This window comes from Vulpes lagopus, chromosome 16, assembly GCF_018345385.1.
Source record: "Vulpes lagopus strain Blue_001 chromosome 16, ASM1834538v1, whole genome shotgun sequence".
NCBI lineage: Eukaryota > Metazoa > Chordata > Mammalia > Carnivora > Canidae > Vulpes > Vulpes lagopus.
The window spans coordinates 906,963-924,627 of record NC_054839.1 but is presented as its reverse complement, the minus strand read 5'-3'; the positions used below and the strand labels follow the sequence as shown (position 1 = coordinate 924,627).

At 58.1% G+C, this 17,665-nt stretch overlaps 1 protein-coding gene across 9 annotated transcripts in view; it reads left to right on the top strand.

The window, feature by feature from the left end:
* The window catches only part of MCF2L (MCF.2 cell line derived transforming sequence like), a 95,040-nt gene extending 78,054 nt beyond the window's left edge, over positions 1-16,986 (top strand). For 2 of the 9 annotated variants that reach the window (XM_041730947.1, XM_041730943.1), the window contains 21 exons: positions 71-262; positions 661-852; positions 1,334-1,493; positions 2,152-2,222; positions 2,392-2,468; positions 2,949-3,015; positions 3,641-3,756; positions 4,878-4,947; positions 5,972-6,064; positions 6,148-6,240; positions 6,409-6,534; positions 7,222-7,443; positions 7,688-7,780; positions 8,686-8,764; positions 8,881-8,947; positions 9,611-9,729; positions 11,003-11,077; positions 13,767-13,888; positions 14,807-14,919; positions 15,002-15,105; positions 15,219-16,986. In XM_041730947.1, the coding sequence (XP_041586881.1) occupies positions 71-262; positions 661-852; positions 1,334-1,493; positions 2,152-2,222; positions 2,392-2,468; positions 2,949-3,015; positions 3,641-3,756; positions 4,878-4,947; positions 5,972-6,064; positions 6,148-6,240; positions 6,409-6,534; positions 7,222-7,443; positions 7,688-7,780; positions 8,686-8,764; positions 8,881-8,947; positions 9,611-9,729; positions 11,003-11,077; positions 13,767-13,888; positions 14,807-14,919; positions 15,002-15,105; positions 15,219-15,304 (2,337 nt within the window). In that variant the 3' untranslated portion in view covers positions 15,305-16,986. Of the gene's footprint in view, positions 1-70; positions 263-660; positions 853-1,333; positions 1,494-2,151; positions 2,223-2,391; positions 2,469-2,948; positions 3,016-3,640; positions 3,757-4,877; positions 4,948-5,971; positions 6,065-6,147; positions 6,241-6,408; positions 6,535-7,221; positions 7,444-7,687; positions 7,781-8,685; positions 8,765-8,880; positions 8,948-9,610; positions 9,730-9,954; positions 10,048-11,002; positions 11,078-13,766; positions 13,953-14,806; positions 14,924-15,001; positions 15,106-15,218 lie in introns of those variants that run through there. The other 7 variants (XM_041730946.1, XM_041730944.1, XM_041730942.1 and 4 more) reach the window with 6 other exon arrangements.
* Positions 16,987-17,665: the final 679 nt, after the last annotated feature.

The following is a 17,665-nucleotide window of genomic DNA, read 5'->3' as shown; positions in this document are numbered from 1 at the left end:
TGCAACCCTCCCACGGCTTACTCCCATGAACATGAGCGGAGCTGTGTGTCTGGGGCGGCTCTCCCCGCAGGCCTCTGTCAAGCGGGCCCACACCCTGTCCCTGGAGGGTGAGAAGCTCATTGACACCAAGCACTACGCCGTGGACTCCATCCGCCCCAAGTGCCATGAGCTCCAGTACCTCTGTGACCAGTTTGCAGCCGAGGTCGAGAGGAGGAGGGGGCTTCTCAGCAAGTCCCTGGAGCTGCATGGCCTCTTGGAAGCAGTAAGACCCCCACCCCTACTCTCCTGGTCCCGCCTGGCCTGCTCCTTCCACGTGGACCTAAGTCAGTGGCTGGAAGCTGGCCCCACACGCTGCTGTCTGTGGGCCTTTCTCGAGGCCCAGCCACTCACAGCTGGCCGTGTTGCAGAATTCATTTTGCTGCCTCTGACATTCTTTCCAAGGGCCACACCTAGCATGCGGCTCATTTCCTGTACTTTCTCTGGGTGAACAAGTCTGGTCCAGGGATGCAAGTGGCTTTGGGGTGCTGTGCAGCTGTGCTGTGCTGCGGAGGATCCCCAAAGCCTGGTGGCAGCAGGCCGTGGGTAGGACGGCCGGCAGGGCATGGGCAGAGCACCCCTGACAATGCCGTTCTGTCCCTCTACAACGTTTCCCACGTCCAGTCTATGAAGTGGTGCGATGAGGGCATCTACCTGCTGGCCTCACAGCCTGTGGACAAGTGCCAGTCCCAGGATGGTGCAGAGGCCGCACTGCAGGAAATTGAGAAATTTCTGGAGACCGGTGCAGAAAATAAGATCCAGGAGCTCAATAAAATTTACCAGGACTACGAATCCATCCTCACCAAAGACCTAATGGTAAGAGGAGCCGGGGTGTGCCGATGGTGGGGAGTCACGCCTGATAAGCAGAAGGATCCCATGAGGAACTCTCAGTGCATCGTGGGTGCTCATAGGGCTCAGCTTCCCTTTCGGCACGTTCTCTCTCACAGGGCAGTCTTCCTGCCCTCAGGTCCCTTCCCTTCTTGACAGAGCAGCCACTGCTGGGGGCCTTGTGTCCTGTGACACTGATCCCAACCCCCTGCTATTACCCAGCCATACGTCCCATCCTACCTCCAGGGGCCAGCAGACTCATGGGACTCTCATGTCCTCCCTTCCAGCTGACTCTTTCTAGCCTCACGTCCCCCATTCCAGGGGGTCCCACCTCTCCCGGCCACAGCAAGGGGGCAAGTACAGGATAGCTGCACAACAGCAGTGTCCTGGTGTCCCAAGCTCAAAGGAGAACATGCCTCTTAAACTGTGGCATCTCTTGTTCACAAGTCCGTATGCCCTGTCCCTTCAGGAGCACGTGCAGAAGGTCTTCCAGAAGCAAGAGGGCATGGAGGAGATGTTCCACCGGAGACAGGCAAGCCTGAAGAAGCTGGCAGCCAAGCAGATGAGGCCTGTGCAGCCAGTGGCGCCCCGGCCGGAGGCACTCACAAAATCACCCTGCCCCTCCCCAGGTGTGTGTGGTCACTGTTCTCTGGTCCATGGTGGGCCCTTGTCAATTAAGTTTTATAAGCATGTGGCCAGCGAGTGCAGCGAAGAGGATATGGGCCGGACATGGGAACATCCCAAGGAGCTCTTCCCTGACTCCAGTTTCTGCTCCCAGGCTGTCTGTGTTCATGCTGTTGCCAAAATAGTTCTCCCACAGCTCCGACCACAGCCCAGAGTCCCCAGGGCCATGGCCCTTCGTGGTCTCCCCCTTAGAGGCTGAGCAGGTGGCCCTGCTGTCTCCCCAAGCCCCTTCTGTGGGTGTGTGCCTGCCAGCTGCGTCAGGGCCTTGGTGAGGGAACCAAAAGCTGGTGAGACCCCAGAGAGTCGGCCCCCACCCACCCCCGCCACAGCAGGTGGCATCTGTCAGAGGACATCTTACCCCTGGCCCAGCAGTGTCAGGCCCCGCATGTGCACTGACTTGGCACTAGCTCAGGCGGCCTTCCATCTTCCACTCACCTGTCCCCCTACCTCCTCTCTCTCCACATCTCCTCTGCTTTTCTTGCCCTCCTGGGCAGGGGGCTCACTCCTGTTCCCTACAGGCAGACCCAAGCACTCCAGGACCTCTTTCCCCTCCAGACACAAGACACGAGGCCACGCCTTCCTTCTTCATTTCTTTCCAACCAGGCAGCCGGCGAGGCTCTGAGAACAGCTCTGAGGGCAGCACACTCCGGAGAGGGCCCTACAGGAGGGCCAAGGTGAGGCCGCTGTCCAGGCCACTTTCCCACGCCACCCTTACCGCCCCGCCTGTGCCATGGGTCTGGGGTTCCCTCCCCAGCAGGCAGTGCAATCAGGCTCCTTGAGTTCAGGACATGCGGCCACACCTCCTCTGAGCGCTCCACATACTGCACGCTATTCTCTCCCCAGAGCGAAGTGAGTGAGAGCCGGCAGGGTCGGAGCAGCTCCACGGGGCATGAGGAGGAGAGCCTGGCCGTCCTGCGGAGGTGAGCGGCCCGGGTCCAGGCCTGGCACGACCCTCTCACACTCAGCCTTTGGCCACGGGGAGTCTGGCCGTACATGAGAGCTGACACCCAGAGTGCGTGGGATGCACTGGCGCTGTGGAGTCCATGCATGTGTGTGGGCCATGCGCAGGTGTGCAGCGCTCCTGTCCATCTGGCAAGTCCACACCTAGAGCCAAGACAAAGCTGCTTTTCCCTAGAAAAGCCTTTGTCCCCAGTTCCTCAGGCAGGATTTTGGGGATTTGAAATGGCTTGTGTTCCGTTTCCTGGAGCCCCCGGTGGCTGAGAGTTTCACCAGAGCCGGGGACGGATGTGTAGCAGCACTACCTGCCCCAGACTGGCTCCCCTCATGCTGCTGCCACTTCTTCCACCCCTCCTCTTCTCGCCCCCACCCTCACCCTGTGCTCTTCCATCTGTGCTCCTTCGGGCTCCAACATGTCCCTGCTGTCCGTCCCCTGCTCACAGGCATGTGATGAACGAACTCTTGGACACAGAACGGGTCTACGTGGAGGAATTGCTCTGTGTCCTGGAGGTGAGCCTGATGGTGGTACAAGGAGGGTGTCAGCTGTACTTGGCCCCTGGTGGGAAACAGCTTATGTATGTGTCAGTGGACCGGGGACAAGGAGACGCAGGCGCAGGGATAGACCTGCTCCAGCAGCAAGGAGAGCGTGGCTGACCCTGAGAGCACGGCAGGAGCAGGAGGCAGACAGGACTATATGCCATCCTCCTGCAGGAAGCTCAGGTGGAGGCCTCGGGGACTGCCGCCGGGAAGGTAGCAGGCCTATGGGCCCTGGAACGTTCTGGATCTTGGTCTGGTGGTGGTTACTGGGGTACAGACATTCCACTGATTGATCAAGGAGGGTACACAGATTTCTCTCCTTCATACCAGTTACCTGAGTTTTAAGTGGATGGAACCCACCCCTGCCCCTCTGCCCCTAAAAATGGTGCTGTCTGTAGTTCATTCACATTGTTCAGTGGTGGTTGCCCAGGTGGTCATCTCATAAATGGCCAGTGAATTCATAAGGATGGGTTCACTTCCTAAACCCTGAGAGGTGTCACCTACCCGTTTGCAGCCCATAGAGCCTGTGACGGAGCCCATAATAGAGCCTGGCATCTTGGCAGGTGCGCCCCTTCCCAACCTCTCCCCTCCTCCACAGGGTTATGCTGCTGAGCTGGATAACCCACTCATGGCACACCTCATGTCACCAGGCCTTCAGAACAAAAAGGACATTCTGTTTGGAAACATGGAAGAGATTTACCACTTTCATAACAGGTCAGGCCCTCCTCTGGCTGCAGCTGCTCGGTGGGGTCTTCTCTGAGGCAGCCGCCTGCAGGGAGCCGGGGCTGTGGCCAATGGGTGGAGAGCATCCCTCCTCCTCCCCAGGGGACAGGCTCCCGGGTCGGGGGCGGGGGGCTGCTGCAGAGCAGGGGGCTTTGGTGGGGGGCACTGGCCAGGCCATTACAGATGGCCCTTCCACCTGCTGGAAGTCCCTGGGGCTTTGAAGACATGGGAGTGCCAACCCACTCCTGCCTGGCCAGGGTGTGCATTTGGCACTGGGGCCACACCACCCAGCAAGGCCCGTTTTCTTCCCATGAGGCAACAGCAGATGCTCCTATCCTGCCTCTTCTCCCCTCACCAGTCCACTGTGGCCTCCTGGATTTGGGGAAGCACTAACCACCCTTCCAAAGGGCCCACCCTGACTCTTTGTTGCCTTGTGCGGGGAGCTTGTGGGAAAGGACACGAGGAGGTAGATGCAGGATACACGGGGGCCGTCAGATAGACACCACAACCGTGTGTCCTGGGAAAGCCGGGCTTGGCCCCCCACCCTCCTCCAGGCTCACGGGGGCTCCTGGGACTTCTGCATGACCCCCCTCGCCCCTTGGTCACTAGCGTCTGTCACCCATTCGTCTGTAGGGGAGGCAGGTAAACCCCCAGAACCTCCCCCACCACAAGGTGGCCAGGCTCTGTGGTCACTGCTGGTGAACCAACCTGGAGACCTGTCTCTCGAGGTGGGGTTGACCCCGGGTTCGGGGGCAGTGGGCACAGGGAGGGTCCCATCCCACAGAACCTGCAGAGTTAGGTGGGTGTGAGCGCGGCTCCCAGCTGACCAGGCTCCTGTCTGCCTCTTCGTCCCTGTCCGGCCGGTAGAAAAGGAGCTGTCCCAATTTCTGCATGCACAGCAGCACCAGCAACTCAGAGAGACCCATGAAGGGGCCAGGTCTGCCTGAACCAACCCCAGGGAGTGTCGGGCATGGCTGCAGGGCCTGCCTGCAGTCTCCGACTGTCCAGACTTGGAAATAAGCATCAGCTGGAAAATGACATCTCTTCATTTGTGGTGGGTGTCTCGTCCAGCTTGCTCTTCCCTTGACCTAAGGCAAGCTTTCCCTGTCTAGAATATTCCTGAGGGAGCTGGAGGAGTACACGGACTGCCCAGAGCTGGTCGGAAGGTGTTTCCTGGAGCGGGTAAGTGTGTGCTTTGCTGTGCCTTCCTTCTGAAAATGCCACATGAAATAATCACAAAAGTATCACAGTCTCCTTCTGACCAACTGAAATCACAAAGTGCAGATGTTGCCGGTCTGGCTGAAATGGTGTGATGCTTTCCAGTTGGGCCAAAACAATACTGTTTTATCTAAAGCATAATAACTGGTTCAGAAGAGAGAAAACCATAAAACATCAGCCACCTGTGCCAGATTTAGGAAGCATCCATCTTGCTGCACACATTACACAGAGCCAAACATACTTGAGCTGGCACTTGTGCATGGTCCTGCTTGGGTTACTCCCTCCCTCACAAGCGGGCGGTGACCCATCACCTTCCTCTCCTCCCCGTTGACATGGCCAATGCACACCTGTTTCCGGGGCTGGGAGGAGCAGTGGGAGCAGGACAGGGTGATCCTCTCAGGCCTGGCTCCATACACTGCAAGCTGAGCCACATGGAACATGAGCTGAGAGGAAGTCGTTTTCATGAAATAAGATAGAGGCCCAGACACGGCGTCATGAATTGGTGTTGAGAGGCAGGAAGAAGAAGTAGCAACATTTCTGCTCTGACTCTGTCCAGCTGCTGGTGACGCTCTGGGCACTGTTTGAGAATGAGGGTGAAAGAGTCAAGCTGAAGGTCAGTGGTTCTCAAAGTGGGTCCCCTGGCCAGCAGCAGCAGCATGCTGGGGTCTTCCTGGAAATGCAGGTTCCTGGGTCCCACCATACACCCGCCGCATCAGAACCTGCAGTCAGGCTCTGTAACAAACCTGCAGGCAGTCCGATGCACATGCACATCTGAGCACCAAGCTCTGCAGGTCCTTTCTTTAGAAAGTTAGCCATTAAGTTTAGTTGTTATTCTCACAGCCAAACACCAGCTTCCGGATGCTAATCTGTATGAAAGAGGTCTCAGGACCCATGTGGCCCCAAAGGGAGCCCTGTTGGGCTCATCACGTGCATCAGAGGTGGGGAGGGGAACAGGGCGCCCTGCGACATGCTCTCTATCCCACATCAGATGGAGGAGTTCCAGATCTATGAGAAGTATTGCCAGAACAAGCCACGCTCCGAGAGCCTCTGGCGACAGTGCTCCGACTGTCCATTCTTCCAGGTGTGTCTCAGGACCCTCCCCAGGAGAGCGCGGTCTCCCTCACTGGCGCACCTGGTCTAAACAGGAGGGTTCTGGGCTTGCAGGAATGCCAGAGGAAGCTGGACCACAAGCTCAGTCTGGACTCCTACCTGCTGAAGCCAGTTCAGAGGATCACCAAGTACCAGCTGCTGCTCAAGGTGAGGTGGCCGTGCCCACCTGCCTCACCACACCCTGCCACGGTGGTCTTGTCCAGATGCCAATGCTCTGGGAGCCACGCTGTGTGTCCAGAGGGTCCACATGGGCACTGGGGCTGGAGCGGAAGTTCCTGTGTCCCACGGCTGTGTGAACGCATCCTTGTCCCCCAGGAGATGCTAAAATACAGCAAGAGCTGCGAGGGGGCCGAGGACCTGCAGGAGGCGCTGAGCTCCATCCTGGGCATCCTCAAGGCTGTGAACGACTCCATGCACCTGATTGCCATCACCGGCTATGATGTAAGGCCCTCTCCATCCCACCAACTAGCCTGGTGATGGTCTACCTGCTGTCGGGGCAGAGCTGTGCCTGGGACCATCGTATGCACATGTGTTGCCTGCAATCTGGGGGCAACCCAGTTTCCACTTGTGTCTGGGGTGGGCTGGGGGGTTCAAAGCTCTGGGGAGTCCTCAGGCCTCCCAGGGGCATGGTGGCACTCAGGGCTAATCCATGTGGGTTGGGGTCAGGGGACAAGGGGGTGTGAAGGTCAGACTGCTTTTTCCTCATGTGCCCAAATGAAGTGAACTCACTCATTTTGTTGCTTCTCTGTAAGTCCACTTGTGCTCACCCGGCTTTTTTAACTAAGAGGCTTTGTCTTTAGAGCAGAGTTAGGTTTGCAGCAAGATGGAGGGAGGGTACAGGGCCCCCCACAGCCCTGTGCCCCCACTTACAGCCTCTCCTATTCCCCACACCCAGAGGGTGATCCTCTGCTGGTGTGTCATTACCACCCACAGCCCAGGACATGCGTCCTGTGGGTTGGGACAGATATGTGATGAGGTGGGACACAGGAGTTTCCCTGCTCTACCGCCCCAACCCCTGCCCTGTCCCCACATGTCACGAGGTGGGGGCTCCAGGGGTCGCGGCCCCCCAGCCGGGCTGCTTCTGCTCAATGACATGCCCACGAGGCCCCTCGTTCATTCTGGGCATAGGGGAACCTGAGTGACCTGGGAAAGCTGCTGATGCAGGGCTCATTCAGCGTCTGGACAGACCACAAGAAGGGCCACAGCAAAGTGAAGGACCTGGCCAGGTTCAAGCCCATGCAGCGCCACCTTTTCCTGCACGAGAAGGCCGTGCTCTTCTGCAAGAAGAGGGAGGAGAACGGGGAGGGGTACGAGAAGGCCCCTTCGTACAGCTACAAGCAGTCCCTGAATGTAAGTGAGGCCGACCCTGCAGAGGACAGCAGACATCCCGCTGGATTCCAGCTGCCCCTCTTCCCGCGTACACCACCTTGGTCTGGGGTGGGAGTCCAGGAGCTCTGGTGACCTCAGCCCCACCCCAAACCACTTGCATCACCTCGAGGGGGGCACTGACACCCTTCCAAGACAGGAGCCTGGGGGGGCGCAGGCTCCCATCCTGCTTGCTAATGAACACCCGTCTCCCTGCTCGTGCTGCCAGATGGCGGCTGTCGGCATAACCGAGAACGTGAAAGGTGACGTGAGGAAGTTTGAGATCTGGTACAACGCCAGGGAGGAGGTGTACATTGTGCAGGTAGGGCCCCGCCTTCTGCGGGCTGGGCGTCGGGGACTTGTCAGGCGTCTTTTGAGAATTACCGTGCACCTGCCTCATAAGCTGGTGAGGGCTTATGTCCCAGGGGCCATGGAGGGGTGCTGCCCTGGGTCTGCCCACAGAAGGAAGCACAGGCAGCCCACAGTTGGGGTGCTGGAAGGCGTGGCTGGGAATGCAGGCTTGGGAGGCACAGCTAAGCCCAGGCCATGCTTACACGTGTAACCACGTTGCCCTGGGGAATGCAGGGGGTCGTACAGCTGTAAGTATACCCTGAGCCCGCATGACCCAAACTCGGGGTCCTGTGATGGATCGCCCAGCTCCAGGGACAGGTCTCCTCTGGTTCCCCTCCACGCTCAGACACGCTGTGGTGGCCCTGTGGGATGCAGTGGCCGTGGCATGTGGTTTAGGCTCGCACAGCAGCACGGCAGGCCCACAGCAGTGGTGCCCGGCTCCAGGTCAGGTACAGGCCCCCAGGAGCTGCTGGGACAACAGCCAGCACTCTGGCTCTCCCTGGCCCAAGTCTCCAGAGCCCGGCTGTCACTCCTCTTGGCTACCTGTGCTATTCTGAGGCAGGACTGTGGCCTGGGAGCATAGTCTCCCTTGAGGATTTCAGATTCCTGTCATCCTTGTCCTAAACGATGCCACGGGCCACTTCCCAGAGAAATGTGCTCTCAAAGGGTGGTTTGTGCCCAGGGCTTCCAGTGAGTCAGACACCAGCAGGGGTAGATGGCGGCAGCCACAGGTCCTCCCATGGAGGGGTACCCATTGAGCCGTCCCAAGGCCAGGGCACCCGTGACCACCTGCTCCTCTTCCCCGGCCTGTGCTCCCATCATCAGTTCCTTCAGGGAACGTCCATACTTATCTCCTGGCTTCCTTCTGGCACACAGGCACCAACAGCTGAAGTTAAAGCGGCCTGGGTGAGTGAGATTCGCAAGGTGCTGACCAGCCAGCTGCAAGCCTGCCGAGGTAAGAACACTGCAGCCGTGAACCGCCCTGGGCCTTGGCTCCAGGAGCGGTTTTGCCCCGCCCAACACAACCCCCAAGGTCAGCTCTGGGACGGGTCTGCATATTCCCTCCCGCAGAAGCCAGCCAGCACCGCACATTGGAGCAGTCCCAGAGCCTGCCTCTGCCCACGCCACCCAGCACCAGGTGAGGGACTCACGCCCCGTTCACACAGCCAGCCATCTGAATGCCCTCCCTGGGGTTTGCCCGAAGGCCCCAGGGGTGCTTGCTGGGGTGGGAGCCATCCGTGCAGGCCAGCTTCAGGGACAGATGTCTCGGGCCCCATTCGCTGGCAAGGGCCGGCTCTGACGCCTCCGATTGACACCAGTGGATGAGTTCCTGTTTCAGTGAGCACAGGATGTCCTGGGGTTTGGGGACAGCTGCCATGTTTCTGTGATGGTCACGTCCCAGGTAGGGACGGGGACCATGGAGCATGGGGGCACAGAAGTACGTCCAACACATCAGCCTCACACTGGCCTCTTCCTACCTTAGTTTTCCTTGGTCACCGTTGGCACTCACGGCAGCTTTCTTACTTTGTCCTGTTTCTGCCGTAAGTGACACCCAGTCACTGGTGGGATAGGGTGTAGTCGAAGTAAATAATCCACAGAATAGTTTGCAAAGAGAAAGTCCACCCTCCCAACTCAAAGAAACCACCGCCACCTCCCACTTAACAGCCGGCAGGTGGCATTTATTCTCAGGGCAGGGGGATACTGGAGGGGACCCCAGGGTCATCTCTGCCTCGGAGCCTCAGGGACGGGTAGAAAAACTAACCAGGCAACATTCTCCTCCTTCTCTTGGGGTGTTCCTCAGTCCCTCGAAAGGGACCACAAGAAACATCAAAAAGTTGGAAGAAAGGAAAACTGACCCCCTAAGCCTGGAAGGCTACATGAGCCCCTCATCGTTGCTGAAGCCCCCCGAGAAGGGCAGAGGTGGGTGTCCGCCGGCGCCGGGCACGGCGTGCCAGGCAGCCGTGAGCAGGAGCATGTCCAGGATGCATAAGCACTGGGACCTCCTGAAGAAACCCCCTTCCTTGCACCGGGGGCGCTCCAGACAGGCCCCCGCAGCCCCAGAGGAGAGCCCAGGTGACCTGATGTGTGCCCCGAGGGCCACGGGCTGTGGACACCCCCACACCATCGCTCTCTCTTCCTTTGTAGATGACATGGTCACTAGCTCTACCTCAGAAAGCTCCGCGCTTTCCAGAAAGCGCTTTACCCTGCAGGGCTTTGCTAACCTCAAAGGTCAGAAAGGTAAAAGGCACTTGCCTCAAATCCATGCTCTGGATGTGTCCCTCACCGTGGTGGCATGTCTGTCATCCATTCGTGTGGTGATCATTCATGCTGCCGTCCCCTGAACCGCGTGTCCTCGCCGGTGCAGCTGTGTCTGTTATTTGCACAACCCAAGGGCTCTTGGTGGGGGTCTCAGGACCTTTGGTTTGAAAAAGCAGAGGTGGGCTTGGTGGGCGATGGCTTGCTCAGCCCACGGCTTCTCCTAGCTCAGCTCCTCCCGAGCCCCCAGCCCCTCCCGCTCGGTCCTGTCCAGTCTCTCGTTTCCAAACCATGCCCCAGTGCTAGTGTCAGCTGTCTCCGAGGGGTGGTCGCTAGTGCACAGGCCACATAGAGAACCCCTCAGGTGAACACCTGTGTCGGCTCGTCCGCCTCCCAGGGTGCCTTGATGGTGTGGTGTGCCGTGAGGAGGGAGGACACAGAGGTAGCTCAGGCCCTGATGTTCCCGGCGGGTCTCTCCCTGCCTGAGACTAAAAGCCCGTGTTGTCTAGGATTCTTGTCACTGGTCCAGAAAACTGGAGGGTATTTGTTTTGTCTTTGTTTCAATTTATAAAATACTTCTAAGTTGGTCTCAAACTTTAAAAGAAAAAAAAAAAAGGACATCACCTGGTACTCTGTACTTTGCATACTATGTGCACTTTTATTCAGATTTAGGAAAACGTACCTACACATGGCCCCTAAAATGACCTGCAGCCCTGTCCCAGCTCCCCCTGCTCTCTGGGGCCTCTCCTGTCACCCGCGGGAGGGACCCACCTCCTAGCTTAGTTTTGTTCCCAGGAGGCTACTACTGCGCACCAGTGTCTGCGTCCCAGCCCCGCATGAGCACCGCTCTTCACCCCCCTCTACATGCTGCATGCGCCCGCAGAAGCCGTGCCTCACTCTCTCTCCTGTTGTATTTTTCCTTTTCCATCTTCTGCAGCTTCTCCTACCAGCCCTGACAAAAAACCTAAGCGACACGAAGTAAAGAGCGACCCAACGCCTTTTGGTTTACGAGGTAGAGTGGCTCCACCTTTTGAACGTAGCCTGACATCCATTTACCAGTCCCGATTAGGGACACCATGTGTCTTGCCCTTCCTCGCCATCGAGGACACAACACAGAATAGGTCTCTGCTAGCCAGAAGCAAATCCATTGTTTTCTTCAAAGACAAGATGCCCTGACAACAGATACTGCAGTGGTGTCACCCTTTCCAGTTGGACGCCCACCAGGTCTGCCCAGAACCTACACCCACTGGCTACCAGTTAGAGGTTGCCAACGCCTGGCCAGCATGCTGGTTGGGTTGGGCCGTTACAGAGGCTGCTCAGACGTCAGGGCACCCCTGTCCTCAGGGCCCTGTGGCACCCCCTCCCCGCTCAACCAGTTGTCCCGAAGTTTCTTGGGGGAAGCACAGCACGTAGCAGCCAAAGGGACCCTGCCAACCTCCCACTTCATGAGAGGATGACCGCTGGTACAGGCAGCTATGGCTAAGCTCCATGCTGGCGCTCGGGCTTCCATTTCTTGCCCCTTGTATCACAAGGGTAAAGCCCCCCCCCCCCCAAAACCCAGATACCCTGGCTCAGGCTGAAGGTCTGAGGTTGGCAAGGAGAGTCTCACTTCATGAATCTTCTAGAATTTTCCAACAATTGTGAAGGTTCCCAAGGGTGCAGGTGACCTCACGCCCCCAGGACCACCCAGGGGTCACCCAGCACACTCAGCCTCAAGCACCAGTCCAAGCACCTGGGACCCAGACTGCAGCCCTCCACCTGCCCCCAAAGGACCGTTGGAGGCCAGGGGCTTCAGCCACCTGCTCCCACCACCTTCACATGGGTGAGGGTCCCAGGGCCCGGGACAAGGCTGTGTTCTCCAGCAACAGCCTCATTCTCTGCTTAAGATCTGGAGACGCCGGGCATTGGCCTGGCTGACTGCCCTTGTGCAGGAAGCTGGTGAAGGGGCTTGAGCCCAGCCTGGGGCTGTTTGCCAGCATTCCTCTTCCCACCACCTTTCAGCCAAGTTGTGTTTCCTCACCTGTGACAGGAAGATGAGGCGCCTTCACAAGGTCAATGGATGTGATGTGAGCGTGGCACCTGGGGCCCTACTACCAGCCCCCTGCCCTCTGCTGCCCTCCACTCCCCACTGTCCCGATGACAGCAAGCCCTGCCCCCCGCCCCCCGGCACTGGCAAATGCTCAGGCACTTGCCCCCCTGAAGGGCCTCACCTGCCCATCACTTTACTCAATGTCACTATCAGGGCTACTGTGCTGAGAGCAGAGGGGCCACATTCTGGTCACCTTGGCATAACGTCCTACACACTCGCCAACATCCATGTTGATGAAGCTGTGCGACTACGTTTGTGACACTTGCGCTTTCCAAACCCACGTCTTCTTGTCCCATGGCTGGTGCCTCGGGCGTGTGGGGTGCGGTACCCTCCTGATGCCTTCATCACAGGGCTCTGACACAGGGACACTGCTGGAGCCTGGTAAAGAGGCCTCCCTGGAGGGCGGAGTGCAGGGTGGCCCCATGACATTCGAGGTCATTGGCCAGGGCTGTCTCCCTCCCAGGCTCAGTGCTGCACGCTAATGAGGAGCTCTAGACCCCAGCTCCCTTTCTACGGAGACGAGACCCCTAAGGCCTCTGTAGCACACATGTTTCATTGCCAACTTGAAACAGCATAGGCCTTGGGGACGGCCTGCAGGCAGGGGCAGTGCGCCCTTTGCACGTGTCGGCTATAGCTCCCTCTCATTCTCGGGGGGTGGGGGGCATGTGGATACTGGAACTGGTGTGCCAGGCCCACAGCCTGCAAGTGGTCTTCCGTCCCTGACCCTGTGGCCGGGAACACCAGGTGGTTGCCGTGGTCTCATGCTGCAGGAGTGTGGCTCCCACCCATCACTTTGCTGCTGGTGTTCATTGTGTTTGCTCAGATTTGGGAATCCATCATCTTCCCTTAACTTAAATGCATTCTCCCTGAAATTTCCTCCAAATGGAAAATACACATGTTATCCTTTGGGGCTGCATGCCATGAAAACACTAGGATATATGCATATTTCAGAAGGTCCGCAGAAAGCTCTGTCCCCACACTTGGCCCAGCAGCAGTCTGGCCGGGGCTTGTGTAGGTAGCGGCCTGGGTTGGAATCCCAGCCTCCCCAAGTGGCTGTGGAAGCTCAAAGGCGTGATTAGGGTCTGTGTATGGCCTTTGCTGGCCTGAGCCGGGAGGGTCACAGCACCGCCCCCTAATGGGCGAGGACAGTGTTGGCCAGAGCATGTGCAGCACGCCTCAACTGCTGACATGAGGAGCAGTCCCCGGGCCATCCCATGGGTGCTGTGAGCTCCCAGCACTAATTGTAGACTCCTTCCCTGTGGTGGTGTTTGCACCCACATGAATGGATGGTGGCATCTCCAGCTAGGGATTATCCAGAGTCTCTGCTCCCCTGGGACCGCAGGCAGAGCCCATGGGATCACCTCCCCGAGGCACTGGGGATCATTTCCTCCTTGGAGCTGGCCTGGTGATGGAAGCAGGTGCTCTGGGCCCTGTGTCCCTAGACTGTGTGCAGCCGAAGCACACGTGTCAGCAGGTGTTCTGGAAACCTGCCGTTTGTCCCACCCTTAAGTCTTTAGCAGCTCCTAGGAAGGGGGCGGCACACTGCAGGGTCACGGGAATGGTGCAGATGGGCTTGTCGTTGTGGTCCTCATGGGAGCCTGTTCTCTCTCAGGTTGGAGCAAAACATCTCACCCCTTGGAGGCCCCTGAGGACAACGATGGCTGGTCCAGTGCTGAGGAGCTGATGAATTCCTCGGACGCAGAGGAGGAAGGCAGAGTGGGCCCCAGGAAGCTGGTAACCCGGCTCCCCTGGCCCTGGGGCAGGAGAGCTCCAGAGTGTGACTGCAGTGGTGCCATGGCTCTCGTGGCCCTGCGGTGGGAGAGGGAGGTTCCAGGTGCCAGGGTGCGCTGTGCCGTGTGCCCACCACCTCCACCATCAGACCACCACACACATGGGGCTTTCGGAGGGAACAGTGCACACACCTGATCTGCCTCTAAATGAGCAGAATGCTCTTAGAAGCCTCCACAAGGCTATGCCTGCAGCTCTGTCCCACTTCTTAGAGAACTCAACTCTTCCACGTGCAGATTTGCGTTTCTTTAACATGAACTACATGGGGAAGCTGTGTACATACTCAATCCCTCGAGTCAGGGTTATACCAACAGATGTTTAGTGCACACTGGGCACTGCCTTGGTTCTAGCCCTGGGGCCCCACAACACATCTTCATCTGCATGATCGCAGTGAGGACAGATTGGGTGCTGGGCTGTTTAGCAGGGAATACAATACACGAGGGTCTCCACTCCCACAGGGAGGCAGAGTAAAAGGGAATAAAATACCAAGTGTGTCAGATAAGGATGGTCGCGTGTCGAGTGGGAGGCCAAGGAAGGGGAGGTCACTCCAGCAGGAGGGAGCAGCGGGCGCAAAGGTCCTGGGGCTGGGGACGACGTTTGGAGTGTGTGAGGGCAACTAGAGCAGACGGGGTGGTGCACCCAGGCTAGGCCACCGGGAGGCAGCCTGGGGCACTTCACAGCTGGGTGGGGTGTTTCAACACGTGGTCGCAGCGGGAGACCTGGCAGGTTCTTAGGACCGGGAGCCCTGACAAAACGCTCACGGCCCCTCTCCTGTGGCAGAACACAGGAAGCCCATGTGGGACCTGGCCTGCTGTGGACAGCCGCTCCACGCTGTGTTTGACAAGCTGTGTCCTTCGCCACTAGGTTCCCGGAAAGTACACGGTCGTGGTGGACGACGAGAAGGGAAGCCCCGAGGCGCTGGCCGTGCGGAACGGGGATATGGTGGAGGTGGTCCAGGAGGGTGACGAGGGCCTTTGGTAAGATGCCGGCGGTGAGCTCACGCCCGAGACACGCGGGAGGAGCATGGGCGGGAGCCCCTGACGGCCCGCACCCCTCCAGGTATGTCAGGAACCTGAGCTCCAGCAAGGAGAGCTGGGTGCCGGCCAGCAGCCTGTCCGCACTCCTCGGCATGTCCGGCTCTGCGCAGTGCCTGAGCAGCTCAGGTAAGACCCCGCCCGTGCCGGCCGCACCCCGAGCCCGCGGGGTCCCGCAGCCGCCCGCGAGCTGGAGCATGCGGATGCCAAGCCGCAGCCATTCTTGCCTGGTTTTCCCGCAGAATCCAGTGCGGGGTCCACCCTGCTGAGCGCCTCCTCCAGCTGCAGCGAGAGCTGTGGGGTCCCCCTCTCAGACCTCCAGGGGTAGCGCCGGGCCATGCAGGACAGCAGCCTGCGAACCTCTAAGTTTTCCTTTGCTTGGGCTTGCTTAGTTTGGTGAGGGGACGGTGCTCTAAGACCCTGGGGAAGGAGGACCCCGACAAGACCCCAAGGAGGAGCCGCCCGCGGCCCACGGAGCTTCGAGGCAGAGACGCAGGGGCCCGCAGAGGGAAGGTTCTGGAAGATTCTGCCCTCCAGCCTCCACGCCGGGACCACCCCTGACAAGGGTGCAGAAGCCATTTCCACAGGAAGACCGAGGTATACACTGTGCTTCCTGGTGGAAAGCCAGGACGGATGGAGGACTGCGAGGCAGCAGGCCAGCCGCGAGGCAGGGCACCAGGCAGCCGGGAGGATCCGCCCTGGCCACACTGCTGGGTTCCGGCCGTTTCTGGTCTGGTGCTTCCTGCAGGAACAGGCATGTTGTGGGGGTGACCAGTCTACTGACCCAGAAGCTCGGCGGGGGGACTGTTTTGTCTTTTACAAGTTTTTTTAAAAGCAGGGATTAATTCCATGGCCATTTTTTGTGGTACTTCGGCCTCGAATCTTTACCAAGAATCACTGTGTTTACATGAAATGATGATTTGATACTGTATTTGATATAAAATTATTTTCTGTTACCGGGGTTTACACTACTGCACGCTGTTTACACTGCTGGGAGATTCGGGGAGCCTCACCGACACCCGTCTGGCCGCAGGCGGACCAACGCACGTCCCTCTGTAACATCCAGCAGTGTTCCTACAGACAGAAGTAGTAGAAACCGAGAGCAGTCCCTTATCTGTGTAGGTTAATTTTCAAAAGGAAATTTAAACTATAATTTAAGATATTTAGCTTCTTTTCTACAAAAAAAATGGGGAACTTGATTTTTTTAACTAGTTTTACTGAATTAGGATTTGTAAAATTGTTTTTAAAGAATAAATAAAGATGCAGGTTTGCAGGGTACCGTCTGACCCCCACACGGGGCCCAGGCAGAACCAGAGAGAAAACGCTTCTGTTTTACCTTTTTGTGGTTTAGAAACAAATTCTGTTCTTCGGAAACACTGTGTGTATCCAGCGGGGGTGGATATTTTTATCCGTGTGCACGTGTGGGGGTGTGTGTACATAGGAGTTCTGTGTTGAGGACGCACGTCAAGGACGCACTGCGGCTTCCACGATGCTGGGACCATCCCGCTACAGCCCTGCGTGGGTCCTGCGCCCACTACAGCCCACCGCCTGCCAGCACCCCGCCTCCACCCACCTCCGTGGCACGTCTCAGAGGCTCTTCTAGGTGTCTAGTCGTGAGTGTGTGACACGTCCAACACAACCATCCCGCTACAGCCCTGCGTGGGTCCTGCGCCCACTACAGCCCACCCCAGCCTGCCAGCACCCCGCCTCCACCCACCTCCGTGGCACGTCTCAGAGGCTCTTCTAGGTGTCTAGTCGTGAGAGTGTGACACGTCCAACCGTTTCCTCGATGCGCCGATTGTCCAGAGACCGCTCCTGCTGCCTCAGCCCGAGGGTCACCACCGCTGTCATCTCTTCTTCATCAGGCACTTTAAACCCTCATGTTCCAGTCATTGCTTTTTATTTGGTTTTCAGTCTTTTATTGTTGTTTTTTTCTGCTAATGTAAATGAAATTTAAAATTCAGAGTTCTTTATTGTACAGATGGAATTTGAATAAATATCAGCCCCTCATGCTGTCTGCCCTCCTCTGTAAGAGCTCAGAATTCCTCCACCTCAGGGCCCCAGCACCGCGGGTTTGTCATGCTCACCAATGCGCAGCACTGTGCACTCCCGTTAGAAATGAGGCAAGCGGTGAGCATGACCCACGTTACATCCCATATGCTTCCCTTTGTCAGAAGATGATGGAAATAAAATAACACGCATGTTGTGTCAACCATGTAAAGGTAACTAAACATGTGAAATCGCCATGTTGGATAAGAGTAGAAGTGATGCCTTCTGAAGCAGGAGGGGTCTAGGGGTGGAAGGGGCACTGCGTCCCCCAGGAGGGGAGTGTGACCCACAGAAGCAAGGGGTCACAGAGGCTGGTGGGAGCATGGAAATCTTGCTATGCCGACCCGTTGACACACGCACACAACTGGAAGGCCAGGTGGTGGGTCTGCAGGCAGAGGACAGGCAGCAAGGCCCTCCAGAGCCCCCAGTTGGAAGGGGCCGGCAGGTCCTCCCCCAAAGCCTCCAGAGAGAGCAAGGCTGTGCTCAAGGACCCTGGTGAGGACAGATTCCTGGTGGTATAAGCCCCACTGCATGCAGCCCTCAGTCACCCCAGCCCCAGAGGAAGGGCCCCCGGGAGTCTGGGAAGGCCCTGAGCTCCGTCCAAGACCCAGGGAGTGTGCCTGGGGCACTCTGCCCACCC